Raw genomic sequence first — 21,397 nt, forward strand, 5'->3', positions numbered from 1 at the left:
CTTACGGCTTTAGAAGACTGATCAGCACGACTGAATTTTAAACAAAACCTGGGTCATATGACAATCGGTTGCAGGATCACTTGAGCATCCCCCTAAGGATACAGTCGTACAGTAGAAGTCTTTGAAGCGCTCCGAGCACCTCTGCTTAGCTCCGCAGGTCAGCCCCCGCAGAGGAGGCAGGGATTCTCTCACTTACGGTTTAACTGCTCACACTGGCAGGCAGGGAATTTTAGGAAGCTCCGAGCTAGTAAATCAAACACCAAGTATGATATTTTAACTTAACTTACAGAACTTTTAACTTACAGAACAAAAGCTCTCCTCCCTGAAAAAACAAACAGGAGACACGGCATGAGGACGAGCCGAGTGCCCCCGGCACCTTCCCAAACGGGGCTGTCCCCAGAAGACCCAGGGAGACCCGAGGCCCACAGGATGGGCAGTGCTGGCACCGTGAGCGAGAAGGAAGCAGCACCTCTCATATGCACGGGGACGCTGTGCTGCTCACCACCACTTGTCTACAGCCCCACCAACTGCTCCCTCCAGCTTTGAAAACCACAAACTCCCTGCCAGCTGCACGGCTAGCAGCACACCCGGAGGGCACGGCTGCTCTGCAGCACCTCCCAGCCCCCTGATTCCTGCCCACGATGCTGGTGGGGCAGCTCCTGGCTTGCAGGGCAGCTCCAGCTCGTGCGGACAGCGGGCACCCACCCAGGAGCAGCGCCACGCTGGGCGAGGGCAGAGTGGGACCCGCACACGTAGCTGGGCACCAGCGCGCCCGCTCGGGCTGGACGGGGTGCTCCTCCAGCAGGAGCGTCCCCAGGGACAGGGACCTTCACGACATGGCTCACACCCATGTTTTAATTCCCTGGGACTTCACTTTTCCATGCAGACCTCAAGACACGCACCCCAGGGAACACTTCCATGACAGTGAGCTCTCGGGTACCACCACTCTCCTTCTACACCAGCCCTTCTCATGCTGCGGTGGCCACAGCAGAGCCACGCACCCCGCAGGACAGTTGCTCAGCAGAAGAGAGCAGTGGGATCCCACAGCCCACTCACACTCCTCTGGGATGAGAACTACAACAAGGACTCCGGTAAGCCAACACCATAACACCCTTGGAGCGATGCTGGTGCAGGAGCAACCTCGGGCAGGGCACTTCAGGGAGCTTGGAGCAAACTCAGGAGGCAAAATGTAAAGCAAGCAGCTCAGCCTGGAAAGCTGCCCTCCTACTGACAACTTTTCCTGAGGCTAACGAGCATTAACCACTAATAACAGGCAAGCAGGCACAACCTGGAGCACAATGCCTGAAAGTGTGGGGTTTGACTTACCTTCCTCTGTTGTGTTTATACAGAGAAATCTCTGCAAAAAACAGCACCTCTTTGCAGCTCCTTACAGATGCACGTGCATACGGCGTTCCCATAACCACAGTCAGCGAGGCTGACCTCAGCAAGGACCTTGGAGAGCCCCGGGGATGCTGAGCGCAGACCAAACCAAGGGAAGGCTGCACACCTTCCTGGCACCTTCCTGGAATTTCACACAGACCCAAACCCCTCGGGTTTTGTGCACAGAGGTGCACAGGGTGCTGCTGCTCGCGGTCACACCTGCACACGCTGCCACCCGGGGAGCGCTTCCAGGTGACGAGTGCTCTGCAGGGAGAAGACCCAAGCACAGAGACACAATGCAGTGGACGAGAGCAACGCTGGGACAATTAGAAGCGTTTTTTCTCATAACTACATGGCCAAAGACATATTAATCCTGGAAAAACCTGCCCCAGGCCCTTGATTTGATCCCATGACTCTCAAGCATGGGTTTCTGGGTGGACAATTTGCCTCTTCTTCCACCCTTTTGAGAAACTTTTTCATTGATCTTCTTAGACATCAGGCTAATTGCATCTGATGTCAGAAGACCCTAAAAAGCTTCCAACAGCAGAAAGACATTTTAAAGGCATGTCAAAAATGACTGCTTTTTAATCTCCTTTTCCAAAGGCCATCTGCTCCTCCATAAGCAAGAGCCAGATTCTCAAAAGCTTTTAAACACCTAGCGGCTCATGGACCAACGTCAGGCACTTGATGCCCATTTGGCATAAGGCAAAACATCAGTTTGGATTAAGACCTAAATACCTCACATTCGACAGAAAAGTATTTAAACAGAAAAAATACTGGACGTGGCATTAACCCATGTCCAAAAAAAAAATAAGAAAAAGACTGTGGACTCCTCCAGAAGTTATTTAGGGTAGTTATTACTTAAGATGCTTTGTGTACCATGGCCATTAAAAATTTCTGCATTTTGAGAAATTCAAAGAAATCAAAAAGGCATGTTAAGGCACACACAACTTATTTACTCACTGGTTATCTGCAAACAGCCCCACACTCTGACTCCCTGGTCAGACAGGAGGAGGAATATTCTTGATTCCTTTGCCTCTACAGATGCATTTTGATATTGTTTCATTTCCAGAAAGTCAACGTTTGTAGTTGCTTTTTCCACTTCTCCCTTTCAGATGATATGAAATCACTGGCATTTCTGCTTAAGTCTCTGTTATGGTACCTGCACATATCTCTTTCGAAGGAGAAAAGAGGGGAGACGATTCTGAAATTGCCGACTGAAACCCAATTACAGAAAGCTTGAGTGACCCTACTCAGGCAGAGTCACGCAAACAGTGCAATTTTCTCTTGGAAAATTCCAGTTGCATCTTAATTAAGGCCGACAACGCCGGAAGGGAAACTAACGTTATCCCAAAGCAATATAGCGTCCTGCCCTGTGTTCTGGCCCAAGTTGTCACTTAGGATAAATACCAAGAGCATTAAGACCACTGTACTTCACAATCAGAAATAGCTTTACAGCAGTTTTCAAAGGATGTAAAACTCACTGAATGGTGACCAAACATAAACGAAGATTAATTCTAGCAAAACCTTCACAATTACAGGCCATGGGGACAATAAATATGTGATCAGTGGTGCAAGAAGGTTAATGAAAAGAATGACTGCTGGAAAGAAAACGACTTCTGAAAATTTGTGCTGTCACATCAGAGATGGATTAGATACGGAAAACCAATACAAAACCAGAGAAAAGTGTCACTGTTAGAACTTAATCAAACAACACGTGCTGATTTTTCTAATGCAGTGGCTAAAGCTTTCCGACTCAAAAATTTCAGCCTTCAGACACGGTGGCCTTTGCAACCCAACGCAGGCTGCTCCAGGAGGCTGTAACCATTTCAGGGAAACCGACTGCTGCAAACAGCAGCCTAACCCTGCCAGGCACTGCTGTCTTCTGTCCCTGCAAGCCACAGGGCACGCAGGGGGGACAAACTCCTTCCTGACAGACCCACCTGCAGCCTGCCTCATGCAAGGGAAAGGTCTGACTTCCTGGCACGACACTCGGGTGCTGGCTACATTTCTGCCCGTACCACTGAAAGCCAGACCTACAAGGGAGAACAGGGCAGGGGTGTGAATTCACCAGCCAGAGAATAGTTGGCATAGTTTTATCCATTTTTAATTAAAGAAGTTAAAAGAGAACTATTAAATTTTGAGCCTTGCAACACTAGAAAATAAGCACTGTCTCTGATGTTATCTTATGCTGGAAAATACTGGTTTCCCTGATCATTTCTAATGGAGCATGAAATTCTCATGGGATTTTGGTATTTTCCTCCTGTCTGCCTCAACACCTTCATGCCAGGGCAGCTCGAGGTTCAGCCCTGGGCCTGCCAGCTCCGCAGCCTGCAGGGACTCCTCTCACTCAAGGCCAATTTTCCAGCAGGCACATCAGTTTATGCACTGCTCAGAGCAGACGGGAGCCTTCTCACGCCCCCAGCCCCTGCAGAAACGCTGCCCACTCGGGATTTTACCAGTGTCAGTTGTCTCAGCGTCAGATGTAAAAGCCATCATCGATGCGCCACCTGGATTTGCACCGCACCCCAGGAAATGCCAAAGCCCTTGAGGAATTAGTGGGTGGGGTGAGACCAAATCCCCCCTTTTTCTGCACCTGTCACAGGTGCTGCACTGCCAGCACGCAGGTACACAAAGCTGGCCAACCTCAGGGCAAAATGCCTGCTTTGGACGTACCGAACACCCCGACGGAGAACAAAAGCAAGGAGAAACCAACCTCTGCACCACGGCACTGAACAGACCCTCAAGGAACGTGCACACCTTATCTTCTCTACAGCAACACCCAGCAGAATACAGAAAACTAGGTCAGTGAAACTTTGGAGCAGGTACAGCAGTTACTCAAGGAACACGAAGTAAGGAGGCTGGAAAAAAGATCTGGTTTTCAGCAGGAACATTCAGACACAACACCCACATTGCTACCCAGGTTTTTAGCCTAGGACAGCACCAAAACTGTGTCCGCCCTTTCCAAGGGAGTAGTTTTCAACGAGTATCAGCAAAAATGTTAAAAAACATGAGGATTTAAAAACACATGACATTTTACTCTGTCCCAAGACCAAGAGCTGACAAAAAAGGTGAAACACGAGGGCTCTAAGGTGCTGCCTCACAGAAGCACCTTCACACGTGGATGTTTAAAAGGCAGAGCCGTGCATTTGCCAGAACAGGTCCAGTGAATACAGCACATTAGAAAGCGCCTGACATTTAGAAGCACAAGCTAAAATTAACAAAACCCCACAAACATCTGCATTACACGTCTGTACTGCAGAGGTTTCCCCCTGCAGCCCTTCAGCGGCAGGTCTCACTGCACCACGGGTCAGAGAGGTGAGGACGCGCTGCTCAGCCACGCCGTAGGGAAAAGTTGGGAAGAGTAACACAATTACCTGCACAGGGATTTAGCTAAAACTGTAACTCCTGCACACAGCAGTACTTAACCACACCCCTGGACTCAGGACACAGGTCAGTCAGACTCTTTCACCGTGGGGCTTTTAATTTTTTTGCACAAACGCTGACTCAGGCCTAATAGAGATCAAAGCACATCCCCCAGTGAATCAGCAGGATTTTATCCCTAGGCAGACCACTTCAATTCTGATTGATCCCATTCAGAGCCCTAATACTGTGCTAAGGTAGCATTTGCTTGCGAAGGAAGAAGGAAATGACAGCTGCATTTTGCAGACTGTAGCCTGGCTACCAGCTGAGGAACAAGATTTATTCATTGCTACCACTCTTCTCCTCTCCTTCCAGCACCAGCTAATTCATTAATCAATTTAAACACGTGTCAAAGAAAAAGGAGTCTCATATTAATATCAGCTTTTGCAGACAAAGAGGCAGAAGAGACAGAGGCTGGTTAGCAGCACTTCCAGCCTGGTTAGCATGTGTGCAGTGCCAGGCTGAACTCAGCACACACCTTTCCTCCTGACCAGCGGGGATGTCACTGGAAACACAACAGGGGGAAAAGAAGAGGAACAAGATGAAAAGAGAGGCTGTGAAAAGCTCTTTGAAGTGGGAAAGAGTAATGAATTCACAGGAATCTGCTGCTCAGCAAACACGCACACTGTTAACTTGCTATTTCAGGGAGACACGAAAGCTTAGATGTGCAGTAGCTGCAAGGAGTTCCTCAGCAAGACACACCCGGGCTTACACAGAAAACGAAGCTACCAAAAACTGAGAAGTACACCCAAAGGCAGCAAATAGCTTTCTGGAATTCCTCAGCTAGAAGCTGGCATTGATTTAGCTAGAGAAAGATAAAACTCAGAAGTCCATTGATAAGTTGTGAGAACCAACCCATCCTTCTCTACTCCAGTGCACACGGAGTTTACAGGCCTGCAAGCTGCAGCAACCACATTAAAAGATGTCTCGTGTACAGCTCTTGCTACCGAAGCATGTAACAGCTCGGTGGTTTGTATGTTAGGGACACAGCATCTGTGTGACTCCCACCAAACCCACCTCACAGAATGCCAACGGTTTGTTTGGACACGAGGCCTGAGGCCCACACTTCAAGGAAAGGCTCTCCTTTTCCTCCTAATCAGAGGGATGACCCCGGATGGATCATTTCTAAGAACACATTAGAGATGGATTATTTCTAAGAACACATTAGGGATGGCAGCTCCAAGTCGTTCCAATAAAAAGAGGCTATGTAGGGCCTGCATAAGGAGAGCACAAATTGCAGGCTATTATCCGTAATTATTTTTCCCAGCTGTGAAGGAACTCACTGAAGGCACAAAAATAATTCAGACTGCCTTTTCCACTCAAAGACAAGCTCTGCAATATTCATGCACTAAGATTAAGAATAGAAGGTGAGTTTTCCAGATAAAGCTCTCCCCTCTTGTCTCAGGGATATTTCAGTCAGCCCCCTTGCTGAACCACCCCCCCAGAAGTACAGTCACATCTCTTTTCTGATAACACATCTCTCTGTGCTGTTCTGACGTGCCAAAATAGAAATTAAAATGTAGCGTTCCATTTGACAGGCCTCACTGACTGCTGCAAAATATGATCTTTGGGGACTGTTTGAGGGTTAAGCCTCGTCCCAACAGTTCTCCTACAAGTCACAGAGAGCTGGTGGCACTGTCAGCCCAGCTCAGTGATCTCTCAGTCTGCTGTTGCCTCTTCCAAGCAGCTCTCCACTCCCTTGTCCTCCTCGGCTTTGGCAGGCATTAATGACATTGTTGCTAAAAAAAGCACAGGATTTCCAAGCGAATGGACGTGCACGTGGCTACAGGTGAATGAACTCCATGGATCACTTAACATCTCCGGACAAACCCAACACGAGTCACGCTGCTCACTTAAGGCAGCAGTGTCATACCTTGTCACATCTGGCTCCGGGCCTTCGTTCCTGTAAGATGCCTCGAGTTGCTTCTGCCGCGTGACAAGTTCGTCCACCAAATTCTGCCTCCTGTCCCCCTCCATCTGGGTGCTAATGAGACCTGGTTAAGGACCAAGCTTAAAACACTGGAAAACTTTCATATATAAAAGAAAACCTTCTATACTTTCTTATAACTACAATACTATTTTAGCTGAAGGAACACCTAGCAGAAGGAGAGGTGCCACATCTCTGGATGTCCCAAGTGCTGTGGCTTTGACAGGTGACATGTGATTACTTTTTTCTTTTTTTATTTAGAGACTTTTCAAAGGACTACGAGCTCTCTTCCAAGCCCTGCTGCATCGATTATGCAATAGCTGTACTGAGCTGTGTCTGCTTTCTGCCACAGCAGCATTCCTCCATTCCAAAGCACTCCCTTGGCAGAAAAGTTTAACCCGAGGCCATCAGCACAGCACTCAGCGGGCTCATGCTCTGAAGGGACTTCTGCTACAGTAAGCTTGAAATTAAACATTTGTTTGTTCAGTCCGATCGCTGCCAGACACATCCTCAGGGAGGCGGGCGTGCTTCCCCGAGTCCGAACATCCCAGAGCCCCAGGGCAGCCGGTACCAGAGCAACCCCTTGTTTCACTCCAGGGTGCTCCTTAAGCCACTGCACGTCAGGGCTGGCACCTCCCTGCCCTGAGCAAGGTTTCACCCCTCCTTTGTGCACGCACTGGCACCCCTGCAGGCAGCAACTGAGACAAGAGAAAAGGTAAAACGGCAGCGTGCTTTCTGTGCTTTCTGCTGGACGAGTGAATTGGGCTCACAAGTCAGCCCACCACGGCAGCGGCAGCACAGAGCACAGGCAAGATGATGACAGTTGCCTGAGGCGAGTCAGAACATCTTGCTTAGCTCCCTCCCAGCAAGAAGAGAACTAAAACCAGCCTCACGCCTGCAGTACCAGGGATGCTCAGGCTCCCCGTTCTTCCTACACTATAGCTGCAATAAAAATATTGAACATCACCACTGGCAAAACTGTAGTGACAAAATCTTCCCAAAGTGGAATGAGGAAGAAGCCCTAACTGCATGGCAGAGCTTTGTTCCCATTCCAGCTTGGTTTTGCACTCTCTCCTACACTGGGGAAGGTCGAGGAGATGTTTCCAGGGATACATTTGGTGCATTGACACATCCCGAAGCAGCAAGTCCCTCAGCTGACTGATCTTCTCCTTGAGACTCTGCAGCGACGATCTGATGAACACATTGAGCTGCAGGGGAAGAAAAAAGAACCATCGGAATTGTATCTGCATAACATGCAGCACTATTACATGCAGGTGACAAAAAAATTAACTTCAGCTTTACTGGCGTGAAAGGCTCCATCCTCAACCACGACAGCCTGCCTCAGAGCAGTTAACTGGGCTGGGCTGCTTATAAAATGAGATAAAAAGTACAAGTTTTGCAACCACGCTTCTAATGCATTGGTGCTGTTTCATATGGTGAGTTCTCTTTCAAGTCGTTATAAACAGGCTCCTTTCTGGGCAAAGTATTTCAGCACATTTTAATATTTTCCAGTCCTCTCCTCTGATCTTTAATACAAATATAGGCGCCAGCTCCTTCTGCCACTGGGCGTCTTTCCCGTGGTCAGAGGAAGCTCGCTGCAGGTTCAGACACTGCCTCCCCTGAACTCTTCCAGACTTTATAGGACAGATCCCGAAGATGTCCAGCTTTGCCCCATTTCCCTTCTCAGTCCCACCTGTGCCACCTGGCCCTTCCTCACCCTGCCTTGCCCGTGGCTCAGCCGTGTCTGCTCTCCCTGAAAGCACAGCTCAGCCCTTCACACTCCCGGCTCCAAGCAGGGCTGAGGCTTGCAGGAACTCTCCTCTTTTCCCCACCCCTTCCCAAGTTAGACTGACGTTGTCCTCTGAATTTTTCCTCCAAAATGGTATTTCTTTTCATTCCAACTGCTCAGAATGCTAGGAAAGACCATCACTGCTGCAACTAACCACACAGGTCTCCCTAATTATGGCTGTATGTGCTTCTACGCACAGCACCAGCACAAACTGGGCTGCAAAAACACCTGAGACCCTCCGGGCTTTAAGCCCCTCTGACATGGGGGGCCTTGTTCCCAAACACGGTGATGAACAGCAGCAGAACCTCGAGGCAGGCCTGAGAGCACGCAGCCGGAGCGCTGCACAGCCTGTGTGCAGACACAGCTCCAGAGCCACAGCGGGGCACAGACGCTGCTAGGGCAGCCCAGCTCACTGCGTGCCCCCAAGCCCTGCCGTACCAAGGAGGATTTCCCTTCCCGGGCACGTTTCCTGCACTCACAGGCAGCTGCAGAGCGCCGCCTGCAAGCAGCACAGCAGCTGCGGGTGTTGGTGGCCGGGCAGTCAGCTCACCTGCAGGCTGCCTCCGCTCCTCCAGCCTTGTGCTGTTCTAACAAAGCCTTCACTGCCATTAAAGGGGGACAAAAAAAAAAAGTAACAAGAAGCCAAGGGAAGTTTTATGAACAGCTCAACACAGCGGAGTTGGCGGATTTTAAGTGCTGCCTTGAAACCTTTCCCTGGTTTTTTTCCATTGGAAATGCTACGCTCTATTTTTATTTAGCAATAAGCAAGGAGGGGCTTTTTTTAGCCACGCTAATGGGCAAACGCTATGGAAATAACAACTCGCTCAGCTCCTCCCCGCGAGATAAACCCCGTGCAAAGCCTTTCACTCTCCCCAACCACCGAGGAGTCACAGCAGAAACGCCAGCCCAGCTGTGGATTTCTCAACAGGCGCTTGTGTTGTGGAAACAGCCCCCTGATTGCCGGGGACGTGTTTGCAGTAGAACCAAGCGCTGCGAGGGAGCCGCCTTCAGCTGCTGATGGGTTTTGGGGACGCTGCGCTGGGAAATGGGGCAGGGGCAGGGGCAGGGGCAGGGCAGGGGCAGGGCAGGGGCAGGGTCTGCACCAAGCACAGCCTCGAGCAGCTCCCGCACAGCTTCTGGGGATGCGGCCCCAGGCCCCCGGCCCCCTCCAGACCCCGCCCGGTGCCGGTGATGCCGCTGGGACCCCCCCCGGGCCCCCCCCCCCTCAGCCCCTCAGGGCCCCCCCCCCCGTACCTGTGCCGGGCTCTCCCCGCCCCGCTGCCGCCGCTCCCTCTCGCGGATCCTCTCGGCGAGCTCCTGCGCCAGGCGGCAGGCGGCGGCGTGCTGCGACAGCCTGCGGACAGCGACAGGATTGGGACAGGACGGGGACAGCGCCTCAGGGACAGCCCCGGTGCCCCCCCGGCCCCCCCCAGCCCCGCTCCCCTCCCCCCCCCCCCGGTGCTCACCAGGGCTCCGCAGCCATCGCGGCCACCCGGAAGCGCTGCGCTGGCCGCGGCCGTCACGTGACGACGGAGCGCGACGAGGCCCAAACAACGCCGGCACCGCCAAACGCCCGCCTGCAGCGCCGCGGGGAGGGGGGGGGGCGCGGGGCAAAGGGGTGCAGAGAGATGCACGATGCAAAACGCAGAGCTGCACGGTGCAGAGGTGCACGGTGCAGAGGTGCAGAGGTGCAGGGTGCTGACTTCAAAGGCGCACAGCTGCAGTTAAAGTTGCATGGGCACAGTGCAGAGCTGCACAGCTGCACGCTGCACATTGCACGCTGCACAGGTCGTGGTGCACGGGTGCACGGTGCTTGGTGCAGAGAGCACAGGTGCACAGTCCAGAGGGCAAAAGAGAGTGCAGAGATACAGAGCTGCAGAGGTGCAGGGTTCAGTGGTGCAGAGCGCAGGGTGCGCAGTTCAGAGGTGCACAGTGCAGAGCTGCAGGCTGCACGGTGCATGCTGCAGAGTTGCACAGTGCGGGGTGCAGAGGTGCAGGGTGCAGTGCTGTGGGGTGCATAGTGCACGGTGCACAGTACGGGGTGCGGAGGCACAGGGAGCAGAGGTGGGGTACACAAGGCATGTGCACAGTGCGCAGTGCACAGCCAAGCAGTGCAGATGTGCATGGTGCACAGGTGTGGGCTGCAGCAGTGCATGGTGTGTGGGTGCTGGGTGTGCAGCATGAGGTGCAGAGGTGTCAGGGGGCAGAGCTGCACAGCTCGGTGCTGGATGCGTGCTCCATGGCGCAGGGTACAGGGGCGCAGAGCACGCAGCACAGGGGTGCAGTTGTGCACGGGGAGGTGGTCCCCAGCTGTGCCCCGGCCCCTCGGGCTGACAGAACAATGCACGCACACCCATCAGGCTGCCCAGTCCTCCTGTCTCCTTGTCCCAGCCATCTCCTCCTCCAGGTGAGATGCTATTCCACCTGCTAGGGTCCCCTTGGAAACCTTTGCAATCCCCTGGGTGCTACCAGGGCATTCGATGCTTTCCCTAAGGCCCTGGAGTCGCCGCTCTCCCCCCTCCCCCAGGACAGGTTCTGCTCACTCAGCGCCGCGGTGTTTGTGCCAGAAACATTGGCAGGGAGGTTTATTTGTATAACGCAATCACTTCCCTCTAATTGCTTCTCGGTTTCATGACGCCAGCCCTTCTGGTGTGCAGGAAGCGCTGCCTCCGGTCGGCACTGCTGAGGAACACAGAAATCCTTCACGTTTCCCGTTTAGCTTGTATGGGGCCACCTACAAGCTCTCAGCCCCAGCTTTGCCCCAGCTGCAGCTCCGCAGAGCACCGCTGCTCTCTGACTGTGCCCCACGCAGCACGGGGCAGCCAGGACGCTGTCAGGGCACCTGGATGTGGCTGCTGCCATCACGTTATCACGGTCTGGATCAAAACGCACTGAAGCCATGGGGCATGCTGTGCTTTGGGGTTTGGAAGCGCAGGATGGGGAACGGCTGGGATGCAGTCAGATGGCAGAGGAAGGGTGGGGACAGCCCCGGTGTCCCCCAGGCCATGGGGACCCCAAGCCCTGGGGCTGGGCAATGGCAACAAGAGGGCAGTGACCCTGTGGTCAGGAGCTTGTCCCTACCCTTTGCTTCCCCCCCTTGTTCCAGGAGACAGAAGGACGAGAAGAAGCTGTTGTTAAATTCTACTGCGAAGAGAAACAAGCTGCAGGGCCCCACATTTTGGCCGGCCGGCTGGAGCCAAAAGGTGCCATAATCACCTCGAGAAGCCCCATTTGGCCTTCCATAAAAGCCCAAAGTACACCGGGAGGCACAAAAAGAACCAGCTCAGCTCATGGGGCCACTGCTCAGAGCTCACGGTGTGCCCGGCCCCGGTAATGGCGACATGACCGAGCTGAGCGCCGGCCCCTTCGCTGCCTCGGCCCAGCAGGCCTCAAGCACGGGCTTCCTCGGGACCTGCAGGCTGAGAAAAGAGCCAAGTGCACAGAGCTGTTAATGTGTTTGTAAGGGGTTTTGCAGCAGCTCGGGGTGGCTGTAGCAGGAGAAAGAGACGTCTGGGAGCGGGCAGAGCACACTGCTGGGAAGCCGTGGCACTGCCCAAATATTGGCACCCTCAATATTTGGGCTCCTCGGGGCCCTGCAGTGAGGCCACGCGGGCTCTGGTGTTACAGCAGCCCTCGGCCATGCAGGGTTTGGTCTCCTCCTTGCTGCCATCGCTGACGCCAATCCCTGCAGGTACGGGCAGGAGTGCAGGTGCCCTAAAAGCAGTGGCAAGGCAGTGGCAGCGATGATTTATGGCCCCCATAACACAGGGCTGTCACTGCACCTGCCTCGGTATGGCACGATAATGTGTCACCTTTCTGAACTGCTGCAGCCTTGCTCTGGGCACCCCAAGGTCCCCGGGCACCCGAATCCGCAGGGGCTGGGCCGTGCAGGCAGCTTGCAGGAAACATTTATGGCCCCCAGTTGCGCGGCTCGAGGAGGCGGCGTGGCCTCTACATATTTAATTTTTCCTCCATTAAAAGCAAAGGAAATGGCAGAGCCACATCGCACGGTGCCTAATCCGCTCCCATCTCCTGCCTCCACACAATCACGGAGGCCGTGGGGTGCTTCAGTCTGACCCAGAGGCAGCGGGAGGCGTCTGCTGCTCCAGGAAAAGCACACGGGGAGAGTACGGCCACCAAGGGCCTGGGCAAAGCAGCAGCACCAGGTTGGGAAGCTGCAACACCAGGTGTCAACGCAGCCCGCTGTCTGTCCATCCCACCACCACCAGCCCGGCACCCCCAGGTCCCCGCAGCCCCTTGCCCAGCTTCGTCAGGCTAAGCCGTGCCACTTGGGCCATGTTTTGGCACGTGGAGGTGAGGCTTCATCCACAGAGGTGATGCTCTGTGGGGCAGCGCTCCTGATCCGCTGCAGGAGCCCCGGCGAGCCCTCAGGGATGTGCTGCGGGTGCAAAGCGGGGGGAAGGAGGCGAGGCAGGGACCAGCAGCAGCTGTTAGCATGAGAGAAAAAAAAATACAATTTCTTAAGGAAAATATAGTGCCTTATTTGCCTTAAAAACTCCCCACTTTTAAGTGTAGCCTGACCTGTGGGTTCACTGATGGTCGCAAGGTCCCTGCATGCTGCTCTCCTTTCAGCTGCTGCAGCTTTTCCTTGAGCCCACAAATGTTTGTAACCCTGCAAAACGTTTTGGGGCAAAGTCAATCAGTAACAACAGCTTCAAATGAGACAGACTGGGAATGCTGAAGTTCAGAAATGTGCTTGGAATTACCACATTTGGGGCTCCACTGAGCGGGGGGGGACCCATCTGAACACCCTCTGCCACCGCTGGGGAATGCAGAATCCTTGTGCCAGGTGCCTGGTGCTGGAAGCACTGGTGCAGCTCAGCCCTGATTCACCCCAAAGAAAGCGGGGTGCTTTGCTGCAGAAAGCCATGGTTCTCCACCACCAGCTCCTGTTTGCATTGCCGGCTTTGCTTTGTCCCCAAACCCCAAGGTTTTTCCTACAGGTGCTCCCCGAGCGTTGCACGCCGGTGCTGCCCGGCACCACGGCACCTGGCAGAAGGGCGTCATTTTGTCCTCGTGGCCCCAGCCTCTTGCTCGTCACCTGGTTCCTGGCACTCGCTGCTCACATGCCTCCACTTCTGCCCCCCCCGAGACCCGCGCAATCCAGCGGGAAGCGGCTGCAGCCCCACTCACTGTGTTTATGCTTCCTCCCTTCAAGGACGGGCAATTGCGCGTCCCTCCCTCGCCCCCTCCCCGCCCGGGAGTGAATGTGAAGATAAAGGTTATCCCTGGGGAAAAATAACCGTGGGGTTTAACGGCCGTGTTGCTGTTTTGATGGCTATCTCATCCCCTCCCCGAATAGGGCACAAAGGGGCGAGTGGGCACGGGGCCGCTCCTCCCCGCGTGCTGTTTACACCAAACACGTGCCCCGCGCACACAGGGCGCATTAAAAGTCAGGGCAGAGGCTGCAGCCGGCAGCGGGGCCTCCCCGGAGCAGGTGAATGCTGCAGGTAGGGCTCAGCTTGCCCCGTGCCCCCGGGGGGGCGGCCGGGGGCTTCCCAGCACAGCCAGAGCAGGGTGACGGGGACGGCGATGGCACCAGCACCACACAAGGTGGGTGAGCGCTGGGGGATGAAGGCAACCCAGGGCACCCAGAGCAATGGGGCTGGGGCAGATCCATGTGCCCAGCCCCACTGACAGCCCCGGGGTGTCACCGTGGTGCCAGGCTGGGGACGTGTCCTGGGCTGGGTGACTCCGGGTGACACATTTTGGGGTGGTGGTACCCAGGGCTGCCCTCCTGCTGCAAGTACAGGGGGGGTCTGGGAATCGTGGCGGTACCTAGAGGTACAAAGAGCCCTGCTTAAACCCAGCTGTTCATTTGAGCCTGGGTTTTAGGGCTGTAAGTGTGATGGAGCTGGGTGTGTGGCCCCCAGCATTTTCCAGCCCGTTGGTCTGCCTTAACTCCAGCCCAGCTGCTCAGAGCAGGGAGCCTGCCGGAGCTGGCCCAGGGCTGAGCCTGACCTGGTGCCTGGCCTGACCCAGAGCCAGAGCTGAGCTGAGCCAGCACAGCATGAACAGAGCCGGACCCAGCCTGGGAGCTGTCCCTCACCATGCCACCGTGCTGCCACCTCTGCGTGGCGTGTGTGGCTGGGGCCGTGCTGTCCCCGCGTGTCCCCTTGGGTCCAAAGCGGGGAGCTGGCTCTGCGCAAATCCTCAGAGGGGAGCTGAGACTCATCCAGCCCTGCTAAACCGAGCATATCCAGCACCATGCACTAGGAATTAATGTGTGTGTAATCAACTTCATGCTGCCAGTTAGTAACTGCTCTGCACAAACCCCCCAGATGGAAATGTGCGGGCTTTGGGGCTGAGCTCCATGGGAACCCCAAGGAAAATGCCTCTGGTTTCTCCCTAGGAGGAGCTCAAACTCTGCTCTTGTGAGCTCACAGCCAACTGCGTGCACCAATTCCCAGCTCCGAGAGGCTGCTCAGACGTTCTCCAGCCCTCGCCCCTGGTTGCCTGGCTGGGGACTCACTGGGTGCGTGGGGACGTGGGGAGCAGGGGCCGTGTTGCCGGCTGTCCCTGCCCCTCTGGCTGAGCCTTCTCCTCGCACACTGCTGCAGCTCAGGCACCCGAGCAGCCAGGGGCAGTTTATTCTGCTCCATCCATGCTCAAAGCGCCTGGTCCTGGACATCACCTCCTGCTCTGCCCTCGGGAGGGGACGTGCTACCAATGGTCCCTCTTGGCCCCACTGCCCGTCGGGTCCCCTCGAGCTGCCGACCAGTGCGGGGCTCTCAGCAATGCCACAGGGCCAGCTCTGGGCTGGTGGTGGTGTAACCCTGCTGTCCTGTGGCTGTGCCCGTGGGACAGGGACAGGGACAGGGACAGGGACAGGGACAGGGACAGGGACAGGGACAGGGACATTCCCTGCATCCTGCAGCTCCCCAGCACAGCCGGTCACACCTGGGGAGGCAGGAGCTGTGCGAGGGGTGCAGAGCCCCATCCTGCTCTGGGTTCCCCAAAGGGACCAGCTGATGCCACCGGACCCATGTGAGGGCAAAGCCAGCAGCCTGGCTGGGCTCAGCCTCCTGAAACCCTTCCCTGTGCAGGGGGGAGAGCAGCAGCTGAAATACCAGAAGGTGCTGTAGGATTTCAGTGCAGTGTCAGGCAGGGTGAAACGCTGTCACCGGGGCGGTGAAGCGTGTCGGATAAAAGGTCTTTGTCCCACAGGGATGCTTGGCTCGTCTCCAGTCACCGTCGTGATCACGTCGGAGGCTGACACCTGGGACATCGACGCCGCCTCCTCCTGTCTGGGCTGCGGACAGTTTGTGGACTGGGACAGGATGCCAGAGCCGGAGCAGCAGGCCAATATCCCCGGGGACATCCTCACCCAGCCCCCCAAGGAGCTGAAGAGGCTGCTGAGAGAGGGCTGCCTGGCGGCGAGCCGTGCCCTGAGAGCTCAGGTGTACCACCGGCTGTGCCAGCAGGTCGCCTGCCGCCTTGTCACGCCCGACGCTCCCGTCTACAGGGACGTGGCGAGCCGGCTTTTTGGGAAGCACAGCGCGAGCTCCCACCCTCTGCCCGACTTCCTGGAGGGGTGCTCCATGCCCACGTACTGCCTCAGCCCGGACGGGGTCACCGCCATGAAGAAGATCCTCATCTGCATCGGCAACCTTTTCCCCGACATCACCTACAGCCCCATCCTGCCCTCGCTGGTGGCTCTGCTGCTGCACTACAGCGAGGACGAAGCTCAGTGCTTCGAGAACATCTCTCGCCTCATCGCCAGCAACGCCCCCCACACCAGCTACATTGACCAGTCCTTCCTGGCCCACCGGGCCTCCTGCATGACTTTCGGGGATCTGGCCAACAAGCACTGCCCGGCAGCTCACAAACTGATAGCCAGCTCCTCCGAGAACGTCTTTGAGGTCTACTCCGAATGGCTGTCGTGGCTCTTCCACGACCTCCCCTTCGACTACGCCATCCGTGTGTTCGACGTCTACCTGCTGGAGGGGCAGAAGGTCCTCTACCGCATCGCCCTGGCCCTGCTGAAGCAGTACAGGCTCTCGGTGGCCTCCCCCGAGCTGGAGGGGGCCGACATCAAGGCGGACCTGCAGGCTTTCGTGCAGAACATTGCCGAGCACACGACTGTCGACAAACTCCTGGAGAGAGCGTTTGGCATCCGGCTGTTCTCCCGCAAGGAAATCTGGCTCCTCCAGATGGCCAACAGGAAAGCACTGATGGAGCGGGGCATAACCATGGTGCAGAGCAGGTAAGAAGCCTATCTGCTTGCCGGCGTGGGCAGATGGTGCTCTGGGGCAAAGCAGACAAACCCCGAGGTACAGTGGAGATAGAGCATGGGGGGAGCTCCGGGCATCTCCCTTGGCTTTGGCCGTGCCGGGTGCCCCATGGCACCAGCGGCGTGCAGGCACCCTGGCTCGGCACCCACGGGCATCCCCCCTCGCAGGCAGTCCTTCCACCTGGCCGTGGACATGCAGACCTTCAGCTCGGGCACGGTAACGGCTCAGGAGATGCGCATCATCTGGTCCTGGATCCCCGAGCGCTTCTCCCTCTCCCCCCCGCTGCTGCTCTTCTCCACCTCGGAAGACGGGTGCAGCCTGCAGAGGTGAGCGCGACCTGCCCGGTGGCTGGGGTCGGGTCAGATGGGACGGGCATAAAATTGCGTAAAGGCTGCTGATGTAGAAATGCAACAAGTGTGGGACACATCTGGGGTCTTCTGGGGGCACTGCGGGTTTGTTTCAACACCCTGGGTGCAGCCTGGGCAGTGCTGGCTGCGGGGAAGGAGACTTTTAGCAGCATGTCACACTGCGAGGCCACAGCAGGGATTTGGGTTGGGGCAGACCGTGCTTGGGTGCCCTGTGCTATGGGGAACACATCAAACCCCCCAAGACCCAAGCCAGGAGAGCCCAAGTGCCACGGGCAATGCCCAAACCTGCTGCAAGCAGGGGGACCACTGAGAGCCATCTGTGCCCCCCAATTCTCCAGGGGTGTTAATGTTGGGGCTTCAATATTACTGCCCATGTCGGCACCACGAGCGTGCCCCCCAGCCCATGAGGGGCGAGTGGGGTCCCACAGCTCCGTGCCCACGTGGTCACGGCTGCGTGCTCCCGGTCTGACCACACCAACCCAGCCTCCCTGTGTGCCCCCCAGGTTTTACTCCTGCTGCGAGGGTTACGAACCCACGGTGCTGCTCATAAAGACAACGGAGGGGGAGGTAAGTGTCTCCTGAGCAGGGAGCGGGGCCGTGCCGGGGTGGTGCGGGGAAGGAGGGCGGTTGGCTCCCTGCCCACCAATGTTGGCTCCATCACGGTGTCTGCGGGGCACCGGCACCAAGAGCTGCCCTAGACACTGGTTAAAGGGGGCACGTGGAGGTAAAGAGGAGCCCATGAGATGGAGAGGCCACGAGAGAGAAGTTTTTATTGGAAATTTAGGCTAAATCGTGAAGCCTTCGCTAGGCAGACTTTCCTGAAGTCAGCAGATGCTCTGCCTGAGCAGGGACTTGCTTTCAGCGCGCTAAATGCCAGGAGCTCTTCTTGATTGCAAGAGCAGCAGCACGAGGGAAGTGGAAGTGAAATAAGGACAGCTCTTATGGTATCTGAAAGTCATAAAATAGCTGCAGAAATACCTGAGCCGGGCCTCTCCCCAGGGACTCTGAGAGTGGCTCATAAACCCGTATTTTAACCTTGCACTCTTCATCAAGCAGCAGAGGCAAATTCTGCAAATTGCCCAGGCATCCCGAGGATTTATTGGCCACCGAGCCCTGATCTCCCACACCAGGCACTTGAGTGCGGTGAGGAGATAAACACTGCGGTCCCTGGGGCCTGCTGCGGGCAGGGAAAGGTGACTTATTCAACCTCATTCCCTACGTTTTAGCTCGTTTTCTTCCTGACATCGTGCCAAGGAGAGGCAGAGCCCTTGCTGAGCAGCACACCCCAGCGATGGCCTCGATGGAGGCTGCTGCCGGGGGTCCTGGGGCTCACCCCAGCCCTGCTCCCCATGGCAGCTCCCTGTGCTCTCTCCCAAAGGTGTGCGGGGCATTTCTGTCCTCTGACTGGAGCGAAAGGAAGAAGAATGGGGCGACATCAGGCTTTTTTGGGACAGGGGAGTGCTTCGTGTTCACTGTAAGTCACATTTTATTTAGGGGTTTATGCTTCTGAGCTCGTCTGTCTTTGCTTTTTGCTTTATTTGTCTAACTCAAGGCATGGTGGCACCAAGCTGCTTCCTTTGCAGTCCCACCATTGCCTCTGAGCCCTGGCAGGAGGCAGCAGCACAGAGATTGCTGTGCTGGACTACAAAAAATGGAGAGCTAACTTCAGGAGCATCCTAAAGGGATGACAGCAGGGCAATGCATGTGGCAGGGGGGGTTTCTGCGCCATCCCTCCTCTGCCCCAGAACACAGCGTGTGGTCCCCAACCCGCCTGGCCAGGCAGCAATGGAGACATGCCCCCAGGGCCGGGGCTCACCGGGTCTCTCCTCCTTTCCAGGTGCGCCCTGAGATGGAGAGGTACGAGTGGGTGTTCATCAAGAAGCCGGAGCTGGCCAAAGCCGTGCCGCGCTCACGCCAGCGGTCGCCTTCTCCCGGTCCCATGTCCCTGCTCAGCTCCTCCCCGGACGGCCGTGGCACCAGCTCCAACCACCTCGCCGTGCCCACGCCGCAGCGGAGAGGCCGTCTGTCCCCGTTCCTGGCCATCAGGCATTTCCTCCTGCCTTCCAAAACAGCCTCCATGTTCATGTCCGGCTCTCGGGAAGGGATCATTATTGGTAATTACCTAATGGCAGGCACCCCGCCCAGCATGCTGCTGCTTTGGCTGCAAAGTGCTCTCCCCCAGGTTAAAATCTGAGCTGCCCATGCAGGCAATGACCTCTTTCTTAGGGGAGAAGTCAGGGAAGATGAAGTCAGCCCCGACTTCTCCAAGTTAGCAAGAGAGTACAGGGCTGCACAGGGAAAATGATGCTCCTTCTGGGAGCCCCATATCCCAAACCTCCCAGCCAGGTTTGTGTCCTTGGGGCTGCTGTGCCCATCCTGGCCCTTTCCTCTGCTTCATGCAGGACTGAGAGGACATGCAGGAGGGGAACAGCTTGAGGAAGGGCCAGGCATGGCCCCACAATCTGTCCGTGACAGCTCTGCAGCGTGGCCGCAGTAAATGAAGCAGGGACCTGGGCATGATCTGAGACCTGGCCAGTGTCTCTGCTCAGGCAGTGAGGGGCGAGAGCGGATCCCAACCCTCTGGCATGATTTTGCAGGTGGAGGAGGAGGCCAAGCTCTGTCCCTCGACGCCAACCTGCTCTGGGGACGCACGGAGCACTGCGAGACCTTTGACAACCCTCCGCTCTGCCAGGAGAACTTCAGGGTGCAGCTCTTGGAGGTGTGGGGCTTCCAAAACACCTAGGTCCTATGGGGCCGGCCCCTCACCGCACCTCCTGCCAAGAACGGGACCCCCACGGCACCAGCTGCGGCCCGGCCTGGCTGCTACGGTCTCCACCGGCAGCATCTGCTGGCCGTCCACACTGTCCCCAGCCGTGGTGGCGTGGAGAGGGCCATGGGGTGCCACGAACGGGACCGCAGGGACACACGAGGTCCCCTGCCGCAGCTCAGCCCCAGCCAGCTCCACCAGCCCTGTTCCTGCTCAGGGTGCTGGAGGGGAAGGGAGCCGGCTCGCTGCTCGCTGCCCTCCCCTGGCCTCTCTGTGGTTTGGGGCTCTGCAGCGAAGCCGCGATTCCACGGCACAGGCAGCCCGGGGGAATCCTGAGTCTAGACAAAATCCAGCAGCAAGGTGCAAAGTTCACCAGGACAACCCACACCCCGCTTCTCACCCCAAGCCCAGCCCTCAAGACGTGTGCAGGATTTTTGTATCACCTGAGGTTCCCAGGTTTCACCTGGGACCAGGCACCGATCACCATCCAACATGGTGCAAAAGACTGCTTGTGGTTGAAATTGCTGACTGGAGATCAGCAAAGTGCTGCCCGGTGCTTTTGTGCCTGCAGCCCACCACAAGCCCCCCAGCAGTGCACCTGCCTTGTCGTGTTTCCATTACACTGAAGGCCCACATTAGCAGCCAAGAGTTGATGTATGATTGCAAGCGGTTAATATAAGCTTTAATTAACACGCCCTGATTAAATGGGTCCAGATAACACACGTGCCATTTTGAAATATGAAATGTGAACGTGTAGGTGTTGGTAGGTAAGCTGGTGCAAGGAGGGTTGTGAACTATCAAGAGGTCATTCTGGCTGCAGGATGAGAGCACATCTCCCGTGTCCTAACACTTCCCATTTGTGGTTTTATCTTTCATGGATGCCATTTCCTGAGCTGTTCAGGGCAGGAGTTGTCGCTGCCATGGTGCTGGTGGGTCCAGCGATGCCAGGAGGATGTGGGGAGGAGCAGGCAGCGGCAGCAAGCTCCCACCGTGGTCAGTTACACAGCAGGCTTAGGAATTGCTTGTAGCCTTCGTTATGTATCCTGGTAAGACAACGAGGTGAGGTGCAGGTCCCTGCTGCCCCGCACCTGCCTTTGCTCACAGAGCTCAAATGAAACACAGCAGAGCTGCTCTCGCCCTTGATTTAAGGAGCTCTGCTAATTGTTCCTCAGTATTTCTTGCTTTCTGTGATCATGGACCAGACTGCTTTCTGTCCAGCACAAAGTTGCCCTTGGGAGTCCCTCTTTCCTTCCACAAAGCAGTTTTCCCCCTGCACCCAGAGATGCACAGGACGCACACGATGCCTGCAAACCCAAAGCCCTTCCTTCGCAATGCAGTCTGGCCTCTCAGCAGCTGCTGGCTCAGGCTTCACCGTCTCTCTTGTAAAGGGCAAGAAGGTCCTGTCCAACGTATTAAAATACCAGCGACTGGGATCGTTCTGTGTGGGACACAGGGGTATTGGATGCAGTGGAAAAGCCTGCGAGTCCC

General features: G+C 56.0%; 3 protein-coding genes across 4 annotated transcripts in view; 1 reads left to right on the plus strand and 2 right to left on the minus strand.

Moving 5' to 3' along the window:
* Positions 1-10,115, minus strand: part of STX8 (syntaxin 8) — a 95,185-nt gene extending 85,070 nt beyond the window's left edge. Inside the window, exons 1-4 of the mRNA XM_068654844.1 lie at positions 9,986-10,115; positions 9,774-9,873; positions 7,844-7,938; positions 6,677-6,787 (exon numbers count right to left, since the gene is read on the minus strand). Coding sequence (XP_068510945.1) covers positions 6,677-6,787; positions 7,844-7,938; positions 9,774-9,873; positions 9,986-10,002 — 323 coding nt within the window. The 5' untranslated portion in view covers positions 10,003-10,115. The remainder of the gene's footprint in view (positions 1-6,676; positions 6,788-7,843; positions 7,939-9,773; positions 9,874-9,985) is intronic.
* ARHGAP44 (Rho GTPase activating protein 44) overlaps positions 1-21,397 on the minus strand; it is a 288,621-nt gene that overhangs the window by 205,982 nt on the left and 61,242 nt on the right. The window lies entirely within an intron of this gene.
* LOC137841866 (TBC1 domain family member 24-like) lies at positions 13,903-20,023 on the plus strand. 2 transcript variants are annotated; one of them, XM_068655264.1, is made up of 7 exons: positions 13,903-14,093; positions 15,708-16,746; positions 16,942-17,100; positions 17,646-17,709; positions 18,521-18,616; positions 18,980-19,256; positions 19,740-20,023. In XM_068655264.1, exons 1-7 carry the CDS (start codon positions 13,982-13,984, stop codon positions 19,883-19,885), a joined length of 1,893 nt encoding a protein of 630 aa, XP_068511365.1. In that variant the 5' UTR covers positions 13,903-13,981; the 3' UTR covers positions 19,886-20,023. The 2 variants fall into 2 exon arrangements, with proteins under 2 accessions (XP_068511365.1, XP_068511366.1); XM_068655265.1 differs by having other exon boundaries at positions 13,921-14,097.

Source organism: Anas acuta, chromosome 18 (genome assembly GCF_963932015.1).
Source record: "Anas acuta chromosome 18, bAnaAcu1.1, whole genome shotgun sequence".
Taxonomy (NCBI): Eukaryota; Metazoa; Chordata; class Aves; order Anseriformes; family Anatidae; genus Anas; species Anas acuta.